Source organism: Balaenoptera musculus, chromosome 20, assembly GCF_009873245.2.
Source record: "Balaenoptera musculus isolate JJ_BM4_2016_0621 chromosome 20, mBalMus1.pri.v3, whole genome shotgun sequence".
Lineage (NCBI taxonomy): Eukaryota > Metazoa > Chordata > Mammalia > Artiodactyla > Balaenopteridae > Balaenoptera > Balaenoptera musculus.
In genome coordinates this window covers 13,128,975-13,148,072 of record NC_045804.1, presented here as the reverse complement: position 1 = coordinate 13,148,072, position 19,098 = coordinate 13,128,975, and the positions used below count along the sequence as shown (strand labels likewise).

General features: G+C 49.8%; 2 protein-coding genes across 2 annotated transcripts in view; one reads left to right on the top strand and one right to left on the bottom strand.

Moving 5' to 3' along the window:
* TBCD (tubulin folding cofactor D) overlaps positions 1-19,098 on the bottom strand; it is a 175,603-nt gene that overhangs the window by 92,182 nt on the left and 64,323 nt on the right. The window lies entirely within an intron of this gene.
* ZNF750 (zinc finger protein 750) lies at positions 7,394-18,415 on the top strand. The gene is made up of 3 exons (XM_036835792.1): positions 7,394-7,590; positions 13,434-15,059; positions 15,199-18,415. The coding sequence occupies exons 2-3, from the start codon at positions 13,618-13,620 to the stop codon at positions 15,866-15,868; spliced, it is 2,112 nt and encodes a 703-aa protein (XP_036691687.1). The 5' UTR covers positions 7,394-7,590; positions 13,434-13,617; the 3' UTR covers positions 15,869-18,415.

Here is a 19,098-nt window from a genome sequence, read left to right as displayed (position 1 = left end):
TGCTCTGTCAATAAGCCGGAAGTCTCTCAGTCTCTCTCTTTGGTAGGCCTTTTGGCTGTTGATCCTTGTAGACCTGTGTCTTCTCCCTCACTCATTTCTCATGCTCCCCTCACTGTCTCCCCACCCCTCCCCTCGCTCCTTCCCTGGCAGTTTGAGTCTTTCTTCTCTTACAATATTCTGGGGCAGCGGGGGAGGAAGGGTCAGCAGCAGTTTCTACAAAGGGCCAGAGCCCAAGCAGTCAGGCTTTGCAGACCACTGGCTGCTTCCCTTTTCTTTTTTTGAAAACAATGTTGAAAAAAGGAGAAACCATTCTTGGCTCCAAGGCCGTACAAAAACAGGCCAAGGCCAGCTTGGGCCCGCAGGCCATAGTTTCACAACTCCTGCTTAAGGTTTTAAATTTCCCTGTAAGTACACTACTAGCTGTATCTTGAGAGTTCTGATACATAATAATTTTGTTACTGTTCATTTCTATCTTTAAATTTTTATTATAAAATTTCTATTGGTATTTCTTCTTTGATTCATGTGTTATTTAGAAATCCATATATTTTCAAACTAAAAATTCACGTCATACCTTTATCCTTCTGTATCTGACTCTTAATTTCATTGCTTTGTGGTCAAAAAAATGTAGTCTGGGGCTTCCCTGGTGGCGCAGTGGTTGAGAATCTGCCTGCCAATGCAGGGGACACGAGTTCGAGCCCTGGTCTGGGAAGATCCCACATGCCGCGGAGCCACTAGGCCCATGAGCCACTAGGCCCGTGAGCCACAACTACTGAGCCTGCACTTCTGGAGCCGGTGCTCCTCAACAAGAGAGGTCGCGATAGTGAGAGGCCCGCGCACCGCGATGAAGAGTGGCCCCCGCTTGCCACAACTGGAGAAAGCCCTCACACAGAAACGAAGACCCAACACAGCCAAGAATTAATTAATTAATTAATTAATTAATTTTTTTAAAAAAATGTAGTCTGTACACCAGTGGTTCTCTGAAATTTCTTGAGACTTGTTTTATGGCCTTACTAGTAAACGTGCAGCATTTGTAAATGTTCCTCTGTGTCTTAAGATTGCACCCCCTCAACCACAGCTGCAGAGCCCTACACAAACCCACGGAATCAGGCCTGTTTTTCTGTTGCCTAAGTCTTAGATACAAGGCTCCCTGCTATTCTATTTCATCCCACTATTCTATTTCAGAAATGAACTGTCAGCAATCAAGAGAGGTGTTCTGAGCTCTCAGGAGGACACCAGATTCGTCCATTTATCCCTGCAACCCTACTGATTTCTGCTTCTCACAGCCTCAAGTTTCACGAGGAGTCAAAGCCCCTGGGCCATGCGCACCACCTTGAGGGGGATGAGCCCCTGCTGAGGGACTCACAGGAAGCCTGCTCCAGCCTGTCCCCTGGGTCCTGGACAAGCATGGTAACCAGCTGCCTCAAAACAGGTGGAGTAAAAGGCAGGCGTTGTAAAATTACACAAGAAAAAGCACACACATGAGGGAGAGCCTGCAGACACCACAAAAGGATCAGAAGCCCAAGCACTTTGGACAAAAAACAGAACCTAAAAGACACTATCGGAAATACAGGCCTAGAATATTAAACACATAAAAAGAGGAATGGAAACCATAGTGAAGAAAAGAGGAAGATCTGAAAAAGAACTGAAACAATGTCTGGAAACAAAAGGGAAAAAGATTCATGCCGTGGATGGATTTCGACGGTGACCTTGGGGGCCAAGCTTGGGAAGCGAGCCCAGCCAGCAGAGCATTGCGACACCACACACATGAGGGCCGGCACCCGGAGTCAAGCAGAACAAGGGAACGAAAGGGGGCCTGCCCTCACTGTCTTTAGTCTGTTCACGGCTCTTTTATTGCTATGTTTTCACTGATGTTATTTGTAGCATGAGACAAAAAAAAAAGTCTGTGTGCTAATTCTTCTCCTTGTTCTTGTTTACTTTAACCAAGTAACTTCTACACGTGGTTGTTTACTTTAACCAAGTAACTTCTACACGTGGTTGTAAACATATCCCGAGACGACAGGTAAAAAGCACCTTTTAAATACAAATTCAGGGAATTCCATGGCGGTCAGTGGTTAGGACTCCGCACTTCTACAAGCAGAGAACACGTGTTCAATCCCTGGTCAGGAAACTAAGATCCCACAAGCCACGTGGCATGGCCAAAAAACAAATGTTTTTAATTTAATGAATAAATAAATACATACATACATACAAATTCAACAAAAGGAGGTAAAGTGCCACATGACCTGCCCCTGGAAAACCGTAACCAGCCCAAGGAGGGACCAGTGAGGACCCTGAAACACAGGCATGATACTGTCAGGCAGACAGAGGGGAAGAGGTGAGGAAAGCTGTGGGAACCCTCGAATCTTGGCCCAAGGTCACAAACCTGAATCAGTCTCCCAGCCAAAGACAAAACAAGCCAGAGCTCACGGTTTCAAGTTTCACTTCAGACACAGAAGCCACAGCCCAGATCACACTGGGCTCCAAGACCCTGTCCAAAGCAGAACCCCTCCCCCGCCCTGGCCCCCACGCGGGCTTCCCGAGCCAGGAGGAGCCCCGGGTCCAGCTCAGCTCTGCTAGGTTCCACACCTCCCTGGGGCAAGGCGTCATCAGGGAGGAGTCGCGGGAGCTGCAGGCACTAAAGCTGCCCACAGGCCACACACACCGAAACCGGCAGCTCCGCTGCCACCATCCCTGAGCACCAGACACAGGACAGCCTGGCGGGAAAGGGGCCGGTGTGCTCCCCTCCGAAACATAAAGTAGCTCCAGTTCCATAAATATTCAAATAGTGGCATTACTAGAATAATAAGCAAATTAAAATTTAAGTAATGCATTACACATCTCAGACTTCAAGTTACAAATGAATTCCTCTGCCTCATCATCAAAGGAAGGTAAACGTCCAACAATAAAACTTTCCCCGAACACTCTCACACCCCTTGGCCTGCTTCACCAGACGGCTAAATAAACTCTACTTTCATTTCTATTTTTCAACTGTTTGATAAGCAAAAATCGATTGATACCCTCAGGGTTTTTTTAAAAATGAGAAACCAAGTACATCACCTGAGAAAGACGACCATGGTTCCAGCTCCCGGCTCAGCTGGCGTGTGCCCCATGCTCCCCACACTTGGTCTCATGGGCCCAGCTCTCACATGTGCAACAGGGGAGGACCCTGAGCGCCTAGTGGGCTCAAGCCCAGCCCCGGCACAGACCAAGCTCAGCTCGAGCGAGGTCCCAGGCGCCGGTCTCCTGCGGGGCCCGTGGGGGCAGCCTCCCGGCACACGTGGGCTGTATCAGGACAACAGCCCCAGAGCACGTGTGCAAACGGCAGCAACCTGCCCCCCGACCCCCGGCCGGCACCTCTGAGCAGCACGAGGGTGGGGCCGGGAGCCTACGAGCAGACAGGCTGCAGGGCCAGAAGAGAGCCCAGGAAAGCGGCAGGACCCTCCGGGACAGGGCCTCCCCTCCACCTTCAGAAAGATCCTGCCTTGACCAAGACACAGAGGCCAAAGGCCAGCAGCAGAGCTCGGCACCAAGACGCAGGCAGAAAGGAGGACGTGGAAACAACGCAAGTCCCAGGGAGAGGAACCAAGCAGGAGGGGCCCAAAGTGGGGCCACCTCAGGACCAGTCCCCCTGGACAGGCTGCTCCCTGTGGGGCCCCCAGCTGGAAACGAATTATAGTCGAGGGACCCTGATGAGCACACGGGCCTGAGGCGCGAAGCAGGAGGGGGTGCGGGGCGGGGTGGTCAGCACAGGACGGGGGCAGCAGGGGACAGTGTCTGTCCTCGTCCCCCATACTCGTTCTCCAACCAATGAACAAAGGCCTAGTGAGCAAGTGTGTGTACTCGTGTGCACGTGCATGAGCGTAAGCTGCCATGAAAGACACAGGTGCCCTGCCCTAAAGCAGTCCCACCACCCACGTCCCCCCAGGGGAGCAGCATCCTGCCTGCTGGCCTGAGCCCCACCACATCTCACGTGACCCACGAAGGTGGAGCTCACGTCTCAGGGGAGACCCCGAGAGACGGTCTGGGCAGCTAGGTGCCCCTCAGCCTCAGGAACCATCCCCCACTCCCCTTCTCAGGGGACCTCCCCGGGGCCATGAGGACAGGACCTTTCAGAACATGTGTTCATCTCAAGAACTTAACAAATGCCCTCTCGGCAGCTGCTTAGGACTTACTGTCTCTAACGACAACCAAAATTAGAGAAATTGAAATTATGCCTTGAATTTTCTGTAGAGTTTTCATTTCCTTTTCCTTTCCTCTGGATGCTGCACCCCAAAAGGAGTACTAACAATTAAAATTAAAACTAACTTGTATTTACTTGTAAGGTCAAAAGTATAAGCGATCTGCTACCTTTATCAAAGATGTTTTGTTCTGTGACGCATACCATTCCCAGCATACAAATGCAATTCGGTGGGATGTTGTAATTAACCCATCAGGTTCCGAAGAAAACCCACGAGTAGAGGCCTCCAAGGTACCTTCTACAGAGGGGAAGGCTGACGCCCAGGTCAGGTAACTGCTCCAAGTCACAGGAGGACGAAAGAACAGAGCCAAGACTCGAGTGTCTTGGCAGCAGCCACAGAGCACAAGTCCCCGATCCAACTCACAGACACAAGCATCCCTCTCCCAGTGCAACCTTTCCACTGCCTCTAGGACTCTGCTCTGTCGTCCTTCAGGCTGGGTGACCTCGGCCAAGTTACTTAACCTCTCTGTGCTGCTTGACTCTGCAAATCAGGCTCCTGACAGTTCCCATTTTGAAGAGTTGTTGCAGTGATTAAACGGATTAACGCAGATAGAATGCTTATTTAGCACAAGGCCTTATACCTAGTAAACACTCAATAAGTGCCTAACCACCCCCCCGCCCACCCCCGCAAGAGAGTGAACTCTTTCTGGCGATGGCAAGCAGGTGAAGGAGGGGTCACAATGAAAACAGAAAACCTTTGTGAAAGAAATGGAGACTACAGGGAGAACCACACCACCTGCCCAAAAAACCATCATTAAAATCCTCAGAGAAATAAGAGAAGCTACTGCAACTACTACCTAAGAATAAGATACTAAGAAAGGAACGCTCAGAGAACAAGCACGAACTCTTGGAAACCAGAAATAATAATAGCAGAATAGAAATACTTAAAAGAAGGGTCGAAGAGAAAGCTAAGGAAAGTGAGAACACTGAGGACAGAGAAAAGGGCCTGCAGGAGAGAAGCAGTGGCATGTGGAGAATCAGGGAATCACCATTTATACAAAATTTCTACAATAGGTAAAACTAATCTATGAAGGAAGAAAATCCAGCCAGCGGCTGCTTCCGGGTGGGGTGATCGTAATGCTCCACTTCCCAGCAGGGGGTATGCTCAAGATTCAGGGAATGGTACTCTTGGGATCTGTGCCCTCATCACATGTGAACTCTACCTTTAAAAGAAGAAGTGTGAACGGTTAATAACAAGCCTGAGGTGTTCAGGGGTAAAGTGAGTGATGTCTGTCACTGACTCTGAAATGCAGCAAATACTTGAGATGGACCGATGCGTGGATAAGGGGAGGGAACGTGGAGAGCCATGAGTGGTAGGGCAGAGGAAAATGTTCACTGCAGACCCAGTGCTGGGTGTCTGAGCATTTACTGTCAAATTCTTACAATTTATCTGTATGTTTGAAATTTTTCATATTAAAATGCTGGGGGGAAAGAGTCAGGGATCCGAATCACATCAAACTTTTCAGCAGCACTGAAAGCTAGATCACTTTCAAAACACTGACAGTAAATGCTTTCTGGCCTAGGCTTCTATACCCAGCCAGACTATCAACTAGGAAGAAGGGTAGAAGAAAGACCCTTTCAATCATTCAGGGTCTCCAAAGATTCCCCTCTCTTGCATTCTTTCTCAGGAGCCTACAAAAGGGCTGTGCCTCATACCCAAACAAAAGATCAACCCAAGAGAGAGGACAACATGGGATCCAGGAAGCCTGGCTTCCGATTCAGGAAAGAAGTAGAGGAAATCTCGGATGACGGGGAAGGCAGGCTTGGAGGTAGAGGGGCCAAAGAGCTACATTCCATTTCCCATAAAGGCAAGTCAACAGACAACACCCGAAACTGGGAGCACTGAGGTGGGTGGAGGGAACAAAACTGGCAATAGAGTAATGTTATTTGGAATCAACGAGGTAAACACCAAAATCCCCAGCTAAGAAAAGGTTCAAGTGGGGCTCCTGGCAGGAAGGATGGGAGGGGAGCAGCCAGCTGACACCCTCCCACTGAGAGGTGGGGCCCATCCCCTCCCTCAAACCTGGGGAGCCAAGTGTGACACCGCGGTGCTGGGACGGTTCTCTGCCTAGCCTCTCGGAAGACTGGAAGTTTCTGCCTTGCGCTCTGAGTCCCACACGGAGTTAAGACTGATCACCATCCTGGAGAGGCCTCTGGAGTGAAACTAAAGGGAAGAGGAGGGCCCCGTCGCTCCCCCAGGATACAAGGCAGGTGAGTGCCCACTAACGCCACAGGACGCAAGGCTCGCCCAGCACAAACCAGACTCTTGACCCACAAAACCTCGAGATCATAAAATGGTAGTTTTTTTAAGCCATCTGCTTTGGGTGGCTCGTTACCAGCAAGAGGCGAGGGGAGCAGCAGGAACTGCTGTTTTTTCTGACAAGATTCAGAACTATTTTTTCACTCTCTAAATTATGTGGATGTCTAATTTGGACAAAAGTAATTAAAACTTTTTTTTTCAATTCAATATGAAGGTAAAAAGCCAAGTAAAATCTTAAGCCTTAAAAGAAAAAAAAACTAAAACAGCAACTGGCCTGGCAGGCCCACCCTGGCACCCGCGCCCATGCAGCGCACACCCCTCTCCCTACTCACACACCCGCACCACACGCAGCCCCTCCGAGAGCAGGGAGGCAGCCACAGACTCAATAGCAAGCAGCTGAAGGGGAGGGGGATGCCCTGGATCACAAATTAAGTGCCTTACTTATTTGAAAAGAGAAGAAAAGGGCCGAGCGAGGGCATGCAGGCCGTTCCCGCGGCAGCACACGGCCACGCGGCGGGGCAGCAGCGCTCAGGGCTTGTCCCGGGCGTGCACCGGCAGGTCCCGGAGGTGGCTGAGGCGGCCCCCCTCCTGCTTTCCAGGAGGACCCAGGCAGGCCTCCCAGGCCCCGGGGTGAAGGGTGACAAAGGCTCCGCCAGACCCTCACGGGGAGGACACAGGGGCTGTCGGCATCTGTCAGAGGAGATGCATTTCAGGCTAAATATCAGCATCTGCTGCTGCCTCCTGTACCGGCTGTAGCTCCCCTGGGAGGCCTCTATCCTAAACCCGAACACGTGCAACCCCCGCGTCCAAGGAGAGCCAGGCGGCACTAACATGGCACTCACAAAACCTGGGCAGGGAGCTGCCGTGAGGCACGGAGGTGGCACTGGCCGGCTGGCTGGGTGGGTGCAAACACATGAATCGTAGCTGCGGGCGGGAGGAATATCAGGTGCATCTCTACGCCCCGAGGGCTCGACTCCTACATTAAATCCCTCCCACTGGAACAGCCGGCTCCAGTTTCAGCGAGAGCGAGCGTGAGAACAGGTCCTGCTCCGGCCAGGCAGCCATAGCCACGGCTTCCACCTCCCCGCCTCTGGTAAGTACCTGCTATTTCTTCTCAAATGCGAGTTTTCTTTCAGTACTCCTCTCAGAGGTATCTTAAACTATCTGCTCAGTGAATCACCTGCCCAGAGTTTCTCTGCCCTGCTCTTTTCTCTGCGGATTACTCAGGACCCAGCAGGTGCACTGCTGGAAAGGAGACCATTGTTACAAAACTTTTAATAAGGCTTACGCTTTATTCTAAGAGTGTAAACAAGTTTATGTGGATATATGAAGTTCTCATTTCTACCGTAAAATTCATAAACTTTATTTTTTTTGATGTGGACCATTTTTAAAGTCCTCATTGAATTTCTTACAATATTGCTTCTGTTTCATGTTTTGGTTTTTTGGCCGCGAGGCATGTGGGATCTTAGCTCCCCGACCACGGATCAAACCTGTACCCTCTGCATTGGAAGGCAAAGTCTTAACCACTGGACCACCAGGGAAGTCCCAAAATTCATAAACTTTAAACCAAAACTCAAATTGATGTTATTGATTATCTGTTCCTCACCTTAAAAATAAACTACAAGTTTAAACATAAAAGGATCATGTATATGCATATATATAATTGCTGATCTTAATTTATAATTTCTTGAATTTTAAAACCTTTTATTAGGGTTTAAAATAAGTGCTGTTTTGACATAAGCTTACCCAAAAAAAAAAAAAACACCTTAACTAAAGAGGATCCCTGTATATACAAAAGGTGTTTTCTTACTCTATATAGAGTTTCTCATAAATCTGCATGAAAACCATTATTGACCAAATTATTGGTCAAATTTGACCAACATCAGACTTAATGCAATCAAAACCTGTCTACGTTTGTTATCATGATCTGTATTTTGTATTAGCCAAGTCCTTGCAATGCTTTAACGTGGTGCTTTAAGGTGAGGAGGCAGGCTGGTGGTTGGGGGTTCTGGCCCTAGGGAGGTGCCCCAAACGTTAAAGCTGTGCATTCACTGCTAAGCGCTCTGTCTGTATCCCAGGATCTCTGGCTGAAACCAGAAAGAGCCCCTGGTGGTCTTCCTGGATCCATTCTTCCAAACTATATGCCAGAAAACTGTCTTTTTCCCTAGGTCATGGTTGCCCTGAAGTTTATCCTTCATTTTAAAGAACCGAAAGTCTGGGAGGGAGTGGTGGTTAATCACTGGAAAAGCTCAATTGGAGTAAAACTCACAAATCTCGTTCTTGCAACACCCCAGTGGGTAGGTGACAATGGCGTGTCCCTGAGTTATGCAATAATGCCACATCACAGTATCGTAATTATAGCATGCCCTTCAGAACGCGCTACCTGGTGAGGCTCCCTGCCAGGCAGCTGGACACCACCGGGGAGGGTTGAAGATTATTCCAGTGCAGAAGTTAGTGCACATGACATGCATAGCTAGCCGGCACATCACAGCAATGCCCTATAAAGTTAAGCTATAATTACCTCTATTGTGCCCTATCAAAGTTCAAAAAAAATCTTTCTCTTGCCTGTACTTCTGAGTTCAAACCCCTTAGAAAATTATTAAATATGCCAGCCACTCACCATCACCCTAACAGCTGGCAACTACATTCATAGTCCACACTTAGGAGGCTATTGAGAGACATGCACTGGCACCTCAGTGCTTCAGAAACAAGCAGATAAAGCCCCGTGGACACAAAACCACGGGCTGCTCAGAGCGCCGTGTGGGCACCACCGTCCAGCCTCCCAAGCCTGTGGGAGGGGAGGCCAGAGCTGGCTCCCGGGCCTCTGCAGGGGTGACAGGCTCCTGGGACACAGGCAGGGGTGACAGCGCATGAGGAGTCACAGGAGGGTGTTCTGAAATGGAGCAGGCTCAGGCCAGACGCTGTGGTGTCTCTGTGGCGCTGCTCCCCACCCTCTCCCCTCAGCATTGGGACCCGACTCTGCTGAGGGCACAGCTCTGAGGGCAGGGCTCGTGCCAACAGCTGCTCGCGCAAGGCAGGCAGGCAGGCAGGGACGCCCTCCTGCATTCGAGGACAGCACCCTGACCCTGACCTGACATGCAGGGCTCCCAGCACCTCCTGCTGACCCAGCGGGAAGTGAAAGAAGGGTGAAAAACACTGTCCCACACACATCCTTCTAGGACTAGGCTAACATCTGCATTTTTAGCTAACATGCTAACAGTGCAGTTCTCCGAGGAAAGCCAAACCCAGGGCTGTGCTTTTTTAACCTCTCCCTGTGCAACCCCCCAGACTGTACCAGCCTTCCCAGGGCAAGGACAGTGAGACACGAATCTTATCACCTTTAGAAAAAACTACACCTCTGATTGCTAATCCGAACTTACTACAAACAGTTAAATTCTGGATTATATTGTTTAGACAACAACACCCTTTTTCCGCTGCCAGCCTGCACCAGGCCTGGCAGATATAAACTGACCAGAGACGGGCAAACCCCATCTCTGCAGATGGCCAGACCGACAAAGTCCCGGGCACTCAGCTTTAGCTCCTCATCCTTGTGAACCTCACCTGGGCAGGACAGAACTCACAGACTGACATCACCTTCCTAGAGGCTGTCCCCCTTGGAAGCTTACAGAAGCCTCAATCTTATCCCGCTTACTTCTCTGACATTATTGCATTTTTATAACCGAGTGAACTAGCCTGTCTCCTTCAGCATCCAAAGCAGCTGCGCTCCCTTGTTTTAACTAGCGAATTGTGTAACCCTGAGAGGTCAGTTTACTCAAAGTTACTAAAACTACTGCTCCTGTGACTCCATCCAGGCTTCCCTTGCAACAATTATACCCTAGAATACTCTCACCTCCCAGAACACCAGTACCAAGGAAACCATCCCCTGAAAACCTCTTTACTGTCCCTGTAAGCTAACTGACCACAGAACAAGAAGTTCAGACCAAACCTGTGGGCACAACATCATTTGACGGAAAAAAGGTATATATTAACATAAGAGCAATTATTTCCCAAACTATTATTTGGGGTAATGCTATGATAACTTACATACAACTTGCCTCCTATAAACCTTTGAGAAAACTTAACCAAAGTGGGTTTATTTCTACTTTTGCCTAAAAGTATGAGCAATATTAAATAATACTGCTTCTGAAGCTAACACCATCATTATCTTAAATCCGAGGGGGTTTTCGGCTGGTTTGGGCTCGCGTGTCCTGGGTGCAGCAGATGTGTATCTGCGTCCACTCCTGGTACCACCAGGACTCTGGGCTCACACTTGATAAACATTTTTGCAACTGTCATCATTTTGATCACGATGCTTCCAGCTAGTGATGAAATCATCAGTTTTCAGATCTTTGCCATAACATATCCTATACAATCATGGGAACCTGACTTGCAGAGGTTCTCACGCCTTCAGAACCAGGGAGCATAATGGGACGTGCCAGCACAGGCCGCCCTGACTTATCAGGCTGGCCCCGAGCTGGCTGGAATCGCTTCCTGACGGGAGGCAGGAAATCGTGCTTTTATAGCCCAGGGCATACCTGCCCCACAAGGTATGAACTGAACTCATACAGAATTATTTCGCATTCTCCCTTACTAAGAGGGGAAATTAGGAAGATGCAAAGTTGTGACCACGTGTTTAACTGTGCTGGGCTTTCACATTGCCGTGCAGCTCTCACAACTGCTCACGGTGGGAGAGGAGGAGGGCAAGCAAGCTGCAAAGCCGCAGAGCCAGGCACCAGGTGCCGCCAGCCTGGCTTCTGACCACCCGACACCCTGCCAATGAGCACCCCCAAAGAGGGCCTGGAGACGCCCTCTCCAATTAGGGGGCAGCCAAAAATCTCATTTCTCCTCCGAAGTACATGCCTGAGCACCCCTGCTCTGCAGAAACTCTCCCCGCAACAGAAGGCTGCAAGCCACCCAAAGCACCTCTTAGTAAAGAAACATGCCTTTGAGGGAACGGGACGATGAAACAGGTTAATAGAAGCAGCTTCTTGGGGGGAGAGTGGTTCCTTGTGTTTTTAAGAAATATGAAAAAATGAGTAGAGGAACCAGTTTGCTGAGAATAAGATCAGATAGCTTTTTTAGAATTTAAGATATCCAAGTGAAATTAAAACCGCACTCCCTCCCCCATTATACCCTCCTCCTACAAGCTACCCATTACCTCATCTGATGCGTGAGATGGCAAGGAGAGTAGCTATGTTTTATTTTGTGAAAACAAGTCTCTTAGATTTCCCATGTGTATTTCTCTATTTTTAAAGGGCTGCTTTCCAGCTCAATGTTTTAACCAACCCGATGTCTAGAAGGCGATGCTTTACACAAGCAATTTCACGAGACTCAGAACTGTCCATATTTACTTATTCCTTGAAGCAAAACTGCAATTGAAAAGTTATTTCCTTTTAACTTTATTTTTCTAAGTGTTTAAAAATATCCAGAAGCTAAATCTTTTTTACATTTTTTATGCAAATTAAAGTGCAGGCCTTGATTCCTCACACCCACTCCCCCAGCCCTCCCCACCCAGAGGCTTTCTCTAAGACACAGTCACCCCATGGGCTGGTCCTGGACACGCAGCCGCGCCCGGCCCTGCTGAGATCCTCCCAGACCTCACGTCTTTGTTCTCAGCTTCGGGTTATGAGGCAGAGAGAGAGCCCAGGGGTGTGCAGAGCAGCCTCTGAAGGAAACCCGGGGTGGGGGGGAGGTTAAGCTTGGGGGATAGGCAAGGACAGGAGGACCCTGGGGAAGATATCCAGAAGCCCCTTCGTACAGGTTAAAGGCTGGGGATGGGTTCCTCCCAAGATCCAACCATCTGTAAAATTAGGCACCACTCACTCTGGTTTCCTCTTTTTTAAAAAAAAAATTATTTATTTATTTATTTATTTATTTGGTTGTGCCGGGTCTTAGTTGCGGCAGGCGGGCTCCTTAGTTGTGGCATGCAAATTCTTAGTTGCAGTATGCATGTGGGATCTAGTTCCCTGACCAGGGATGGAACCCAGACCCCCTGCATTGGGAGCGCAGAATCTTAACCACTGCGCCACCAGGGAAGTCCCACTCTGGTTTCCTCTTACCAGGAGGGTTGCTAAGCTTTTCTGCCTTCGGTTAAGGCCAGAACAGGCAGGGATGGGCTAGCGCATGAACTCACTCCACGCCATCTGTGAGGTGGGCAAGTGGAAGGCAGCAGTGCACGAGGACATCTGCTCACTCACTGACTCACAGCATCTTAATATCATTCAAATCAACATAAACACAGCACTTATGTTGTATTTGGGCCAACACAAATGCTACCGACCCAGAAAGCTGACTTTTCATTTGCGAATTTAGAAACAGGGTGGGGCGGGGGTGGGCATTTTTAAATGTTCTTCACTTTTAAATACTCCCTCATAGAAGAGAACACTGTGATTAAACAGGGCAGATGGACTGAAGGTTACAATCACACGTGCCTTGTTCTCAGTGAGCACAAATGTGAATGTCACACACACGCATGGGCCCAGACCTCCTCAGGTTCACGTTAGAGCAGTCAGGCCAGCACAGTGATGGGACTCAGTCCAGAAACTCCAGGCACATGGATGGGGGTGGGATCTCAATGGTCACTCAGCCTGGTGGGTCCACAACCTTCCTGGCACCTGAGGCCTCAGATCACAGGCTAAAGTTTCCCAAAACTCAAAGAATTACAGGTTTTCTCTGAAATGACACTAAACACTCCTGCAACCACACTCGCCTGGGACCAGACTTGAGAAAACAGAGAACGCCGTAGGGGTGGTGCCCGGGGTAGTGAGGAGGGGTGGCTGATGCCCGTCCCGTACCTGCCGCGCAAGAGCACTTATGCCCTCTGCACCTGCAGAGGCCTCTGCTTCACCCCCTCCGTGACCCCGGGGAGCACAGGCTGGTTCTTCGTTAGCCTGTTAGCCATCGTCCCAACACTAAGGCTCTGCTCCTCCATTGCAGCTCCCGGTCCCCAAATGAGCGAGACTTCCCTGGTCACACCCACAGCCCGTGGAGCTGGCTTCAAGTAAAAGCACTCACTCAGAAAGGAAAGCGAAGGAGAAGCACTGACCTGCTTCCTTAAAAATCACCAAAGCTGAACTACGCAGGAGCCGGCAGGGCTCAGACGCCTAACCACAGAGGGAAAATGAGCCTTCTCAAAGAGCGAAAACCAAAAAAGCCGCATTACATCCCCAGGCCCCCAGGAAAGCCCTTCAAGTACAAGTGTTTCCAGTGTCCCTTTACTTGCAACGAAAAGTCACATCTTTTTAATCACATGAAATACGGTCTCTGTAAAAACTCCATCACTTTAGTGTCCGAGCAAGATCGCATTCCCAAGTGTTCCAAACCGAACTCTTCGGACCCTAAGCCAACCAATCAGTCCGACCCCATGGCAAAGCCCACCTCCTCCAAGCCCGTCCCAAGTGGGCTCTCACACCTGGACGCCAAGCTCCAACATGGCCTCGCCAAGGATGACATCAAGGAAAATGTGGACCTGCATGCGTGCGGGCCCCACAGGTGCCCCGGACAGAAGCCCACTCTCCACAAGGAAGCAGCACCCCTGAGTCCAGCTCCAGAAGCCACCGCGGGCACCCAGCCTGTGCTGGAAGGCGCTACCCGGCCTTCAGCATTCATTCCAGTCGGCGAGCACAGACTCAAAGGGCAGGAACTCACCGAGGCTCCTGAAGCGCTGACCCTGACCCAGCCCCCTGCCAAAGCTGCCTCCTTCCACACCAAGTCTGCCTTTCATGCCCCTGGCTACCCGTGGAAAGCTGGCTCACCTTTCCTCACGCCTGAGTTTCCACATAAAATCCCATCCACAAAGGGGTTTGGTGCCACTTCCCCGTACGTGCACCCCACCATCGCAGAGTACCCACCTCACTTTTACACAGAGCACGGACTGGCCACCATCTACTCACCGTACCTACTCGCAGGGAACTCACCCGAGTGTGACAGCCCCCTGCTGTCCGTCTACGGGGCCCAAGACCAAAGACATTTCCTGCCTCACCCAGGGCCGATCCCTAAGCACCTGAACCCGGCTCCATCCACGTACGACCATTACAGATTCTTCCAGCAGTATCACTCCAATCTGCCGATTCCTTATGGATTTTATAGACCAGAGTCTGCATTTTCCTCCTACGGCCTCAGACCCCCACCCGTTGCTGGTATTTCACAAGATCAAAGCTCACACCTACTGGAAGAAGCTGCCCTGGCCTACCCGGCCTGGAGTCCATCCAAGTTAACCTCTTCCAACTCCCACAAAAAACACACAGAGTTTGAGAAAGAGAGTCCGACTCCCGAGGCTAAAGACCTTTCCAAAGATGGGCAGAGGGACACGGAAGGGACCAAAATGAGCCCACGTGCAGGCAGCGCGGCCACAGGCTCCCCGGGAAGGCCGAGCCCCACCAATTTCACGCAGACAAGCCAGCCCTGTGCCGGGCTGTACAGCCTCTTGGACATGCCGGCCTCCGGCGCCCCAGGAAGTCTCCATCCACCAGAACAGAGCCTCACAGCCTTCAAGCCTGTCAAGAAGAACACGGAGCGCCCACATTCCCAGGCCCCAGAAAACAGAGCTGCATCTCCAGAAAGGTAAGAGAGTCCATTTTCAAAACCTCCGAAGTAATGTCTCTGGTTGTGCTTAATCAGAGGAGCTGGTACTTGCCCAAACCCCCCACGGGCAATGGCCCTCAGCAAGGTCCCTGTGACTCCCTCTCTGTGTCTCTTCCAGCCTCGAGGCCATGAACGAAGACGCTCTGGCTCAGATGGGGAGCCTGGAAGCTGCACCCTCCAGCCCAGAGGACGGCTCCAGGGCAGCCCCTCTGAACCTGTCCACGAAACCAGAAGCGGAGCCGGCCACTACACACACCACTGCCTATGGAGAATTTGTGGAGCCACAGGACGCGCCCCTCAACCTCTCGGTGAAGGACCCCTGCAACGCCCTGACCTCGAGGCCCTCCGTCCGCAGCCGCCCGAGAGGGGCCGAACCCGCGGCTGCCCCCACCCCAACTCCTGCTCCGCAGTCGGAGACAGCAAGTTCCGGGGGCGGGCCCGACCCCAGCTCTGCGGAGGCCCCTGTGCCCAGCCCCGCCGGGAAGGCCCAGGACGCACGCTCGGCTGACAGTGACGAGCAGAAGCAGACTGCGGCCGTGGCCCTCTGCCAGCTGGCGGCCTACAGCCCAGGGAACGTCGAGCCCGCTGCCCAGGAGCCTGCCTGCCAGCCAGACGCACCCACCCCCAGAGCCCCTGAGAGCCAGGAGGCTCAGTGCGACCTCAGACCCAAAGGGCAAAAGAGGACGAGCCCCAGGGAGGCAGGGAAGGCCCAGCAGGGAACCAAGAAGGCAAAGCCCAGCGACACAGCCAGGGTGTTCACACTCCGGAAAAGAACGCGGGTGTCTTAGAGCCACCTCTGGCCAGCCACAGGCTGCAGCCACAAGCACGCCTTCCGGTGTAGGCGAGACAGCAGCAAACCTCCATCTGGCCCTTGCTTTTTCATCTGGTAAATTTTTACAACGCAGTTTTCTTCTTCTCAAAAAAAAATTAAACTAAACCTGCAACTCAATTCAGTTTTGTAAATACTAAGCATGAACACTAAAAGGTGCTTCTACTTTTGGTTGTAAAATATTTGAATGACTCACACTGTAGGACCTGATGAAATGCATAGAACTAAAAGGTAACTTTTAGGTGTTAGCATCTTAGAGAAACTCTCTTTAAAACACTTTTCTTATAAATATCTCAGCCCTAGAACAAACTGTTTTAACTGTTTTTCTATTAAATCTACTGTGTGTTTTGAAGTAAATAACAATTACTGGGGAAAAATGTCAGGAAAAGACATTTCCAGTACTAGCATTAAAGTTCTGTGTGTAAAAACACTGTGATTTGTTATGACTGAATAATACACAGACAGCAAGAGGCTATTTATACAAGTAATTTATTTCCACTGGGGAGAATGCATTGCTGGGGAAGCTATTCTCAACATGCTCTGTCTTCACAACTCATTCAGACTCGTTTTCCACTTCCTAAAATGATGTATATGTTGCTAATTTTCCAATAAACTCATAGGTGAACTTTAAGGATACATAAAAAGAAGACAAGCATAAACTCTGTGTTATACAATATTTTGCCACAATAAATAAACTCAATGAAAAAGAGAAAAGACCTGAGGCAGCAATTAAAACTGAGGACGAGGGTACATCTGTGTGTGCATGTGAGGGCGTGTGCATGTGTGCATGTGTCTGCTGTCCACCGGTAGTCATCCAGCCCGGGGGAGCGCAGGCATCCGGGGGCACCTTTGGAGACCAAGCGTACAGGGCCTGGCTGGCTTCACAAGGGCCCTTCCCCACTGTTCAGAGGGTGTTTCTCAGCAATGCACTGCCTGGGGGCGGGCGGGGGGTCAAGAAAGGGCCTGGAAACAGTGGCACCGAGCTGAGCTGACTGGGTGAACCCTCCCTCCACAAGATGGGCAGTTTCAACTCACACTCTGACCAAAACAGAGGTGGTCCCAATAGAGCCATCCAATGAGCGTTCAAAGAAAAAGCACTGCTAAAGCTAACACCTGCCGTTCCCAGTGACGTGCACGTACAACAAGGTCTCTCAGTGCTCAGAGCTAAAAATTAAAATTTTTTAAATAAAAAGTTGATCTGGAACATTGCCTTGTTCTAGATATAAGCACTACTCACCGAAAGATAGCCTGAACTAAAAACCCATCTTGTTAATAGTTGCATTCCAATAAAATGTTATCTTCAGTTGTTTTGATCAAGTTTGTACTAATAACTAATCCTGTAAAAACTCAATCTAGAAAACTTAAATACTTACTACCTTTTGGCAGAACAAAATGTAAGAGTTAAAGTTTGCATTCACAGACATCCTCTTGCTGAAGATACTTGACAGGGAGATCAGCAAAAGATTCTCAAGCACAGAAACATGTTACATTAAGGAAAAATTTTCTAGGAAAAGTAAATGGAAATACAGGTTCAAGGAGACAAAGAATAAAATCCCTGCATTTTAGATGGAGGATGGTGGATTCCAAGGTACCATGATGACTGGATCCCACCAGACATATTTAAAACAGTGATGCAGAAGCTTTGTTTTAAAATGACACCATTCAGGATGGCAAATAACCTGCCTTGCAGCAAGTTAAATCTATACAAAACCACTGATACCAACTCACAAGAGGGATGCAGAGCTTGTCATGTTCTTTTAAGGCAAATAGGAGGCCGCTGTTACAAACTGCCCCTAAACCATCCAGGATGGCCCACGAGCCCCTGCCGCCCGTCCGAGGTGTGCCTGCAGACAGCCACACAACCACTAACCCAGTGCGTGCGCGCTGTCACGACCAGAAACCGATGCACACCTGTGCAGCCTTCACTGGCATGCCTGGGCTCTCCTTTTTTTTATATACCAATATGCTTTGACAAAGACCAAAAACAGGGTACCCCTGCCTTCCAACAAGTCCATACCCTGTGGGAAGCAGAGCCAGGCCTCAGAAGCCTCCAGGATTGGGGCCCAAAGCCTCACGCCCTAGAGACAAGCTCTCGCCTCGTGCCTTACACACAAGAACATAAACCTTCCGGGGCCCAAAGATTCTGAGGACACTGTTGTATAGCTCACCCAGAACTGTCCGCCACCATCTTAAGTGACAAGAAGAGGAACCAGAGACGGTTAACGACTGTCCGGTCTCCTGCAACCACACAGGCCAGGCGCCCAGCGCTGCCTCCAGATGTTCACGGTGGAGCCATGTGTGCCTTCAGCCCTGTGGACTCCTCCCGCCCAATGCAGTTCCTCCAAAAGGTCACCTGCGCACACACAGCCGCAGAAACCATGCAGGCTCTCTGTATCTATCCTTACAAGCACCATGGGGTCTTAGATCTTTGTAACAAAAAAAAGAAAAAAAACCAGTCTTGGTGGTTTTTCAATGACAGTACGTTTCTTCATTCACATATAACCCAACTTCAGAGCTGGAAGTTTCTAACCTTTACATACAAAAAGCGATAAACCCTCAAAAAGTTAAATACAGAATTACCATGTAACCCAGCAATTCCACTCCTAGGCATACACCTAAAAGAAGTGAAAACAGGGATTCAAACAGATACGTGCACCCAATGTTCATTAGCAGCATTATTCACAATAGTGAAAAAATGGAAATAACCCAAGTGTCCACTGACAAATGAACAGATAACTAACAGGTGGTCCATCCACACAAAGGAATATTATTCAGCCATAAAAAGGAATGAGGTCGTGGCACAAGCTACAACATGAATTTAATCTTGAAATTCTGAGTAAGGGACTTCCCTGGTGGCGCAGTGGATAAGACTCTGCGCTCCCAATGCAGGGGGACCGGGTTCAATCCCCGGTCAGGGAAATAGATCCCACATGCATGCTGCAACTAAGAGTTCGCACACCACAACTAAGGAGCCCACGAGCCGCAACTAAGGAGCCCACCTGCCGCAACTAAGACCCAGTGCAACCAAATAAGTAAATAAACAAATAAATAAAAATAAATACAAAAGTTTAAAAAAAAAGAAATTCTAAATGAAATAAGTCAGGCACAAAGGACAAATCTTGCATGACTCCACTTATATGAGGTTCCCCAGAGCAGGCAAACTCACAGAGGCAGATAGATTCATGGGTG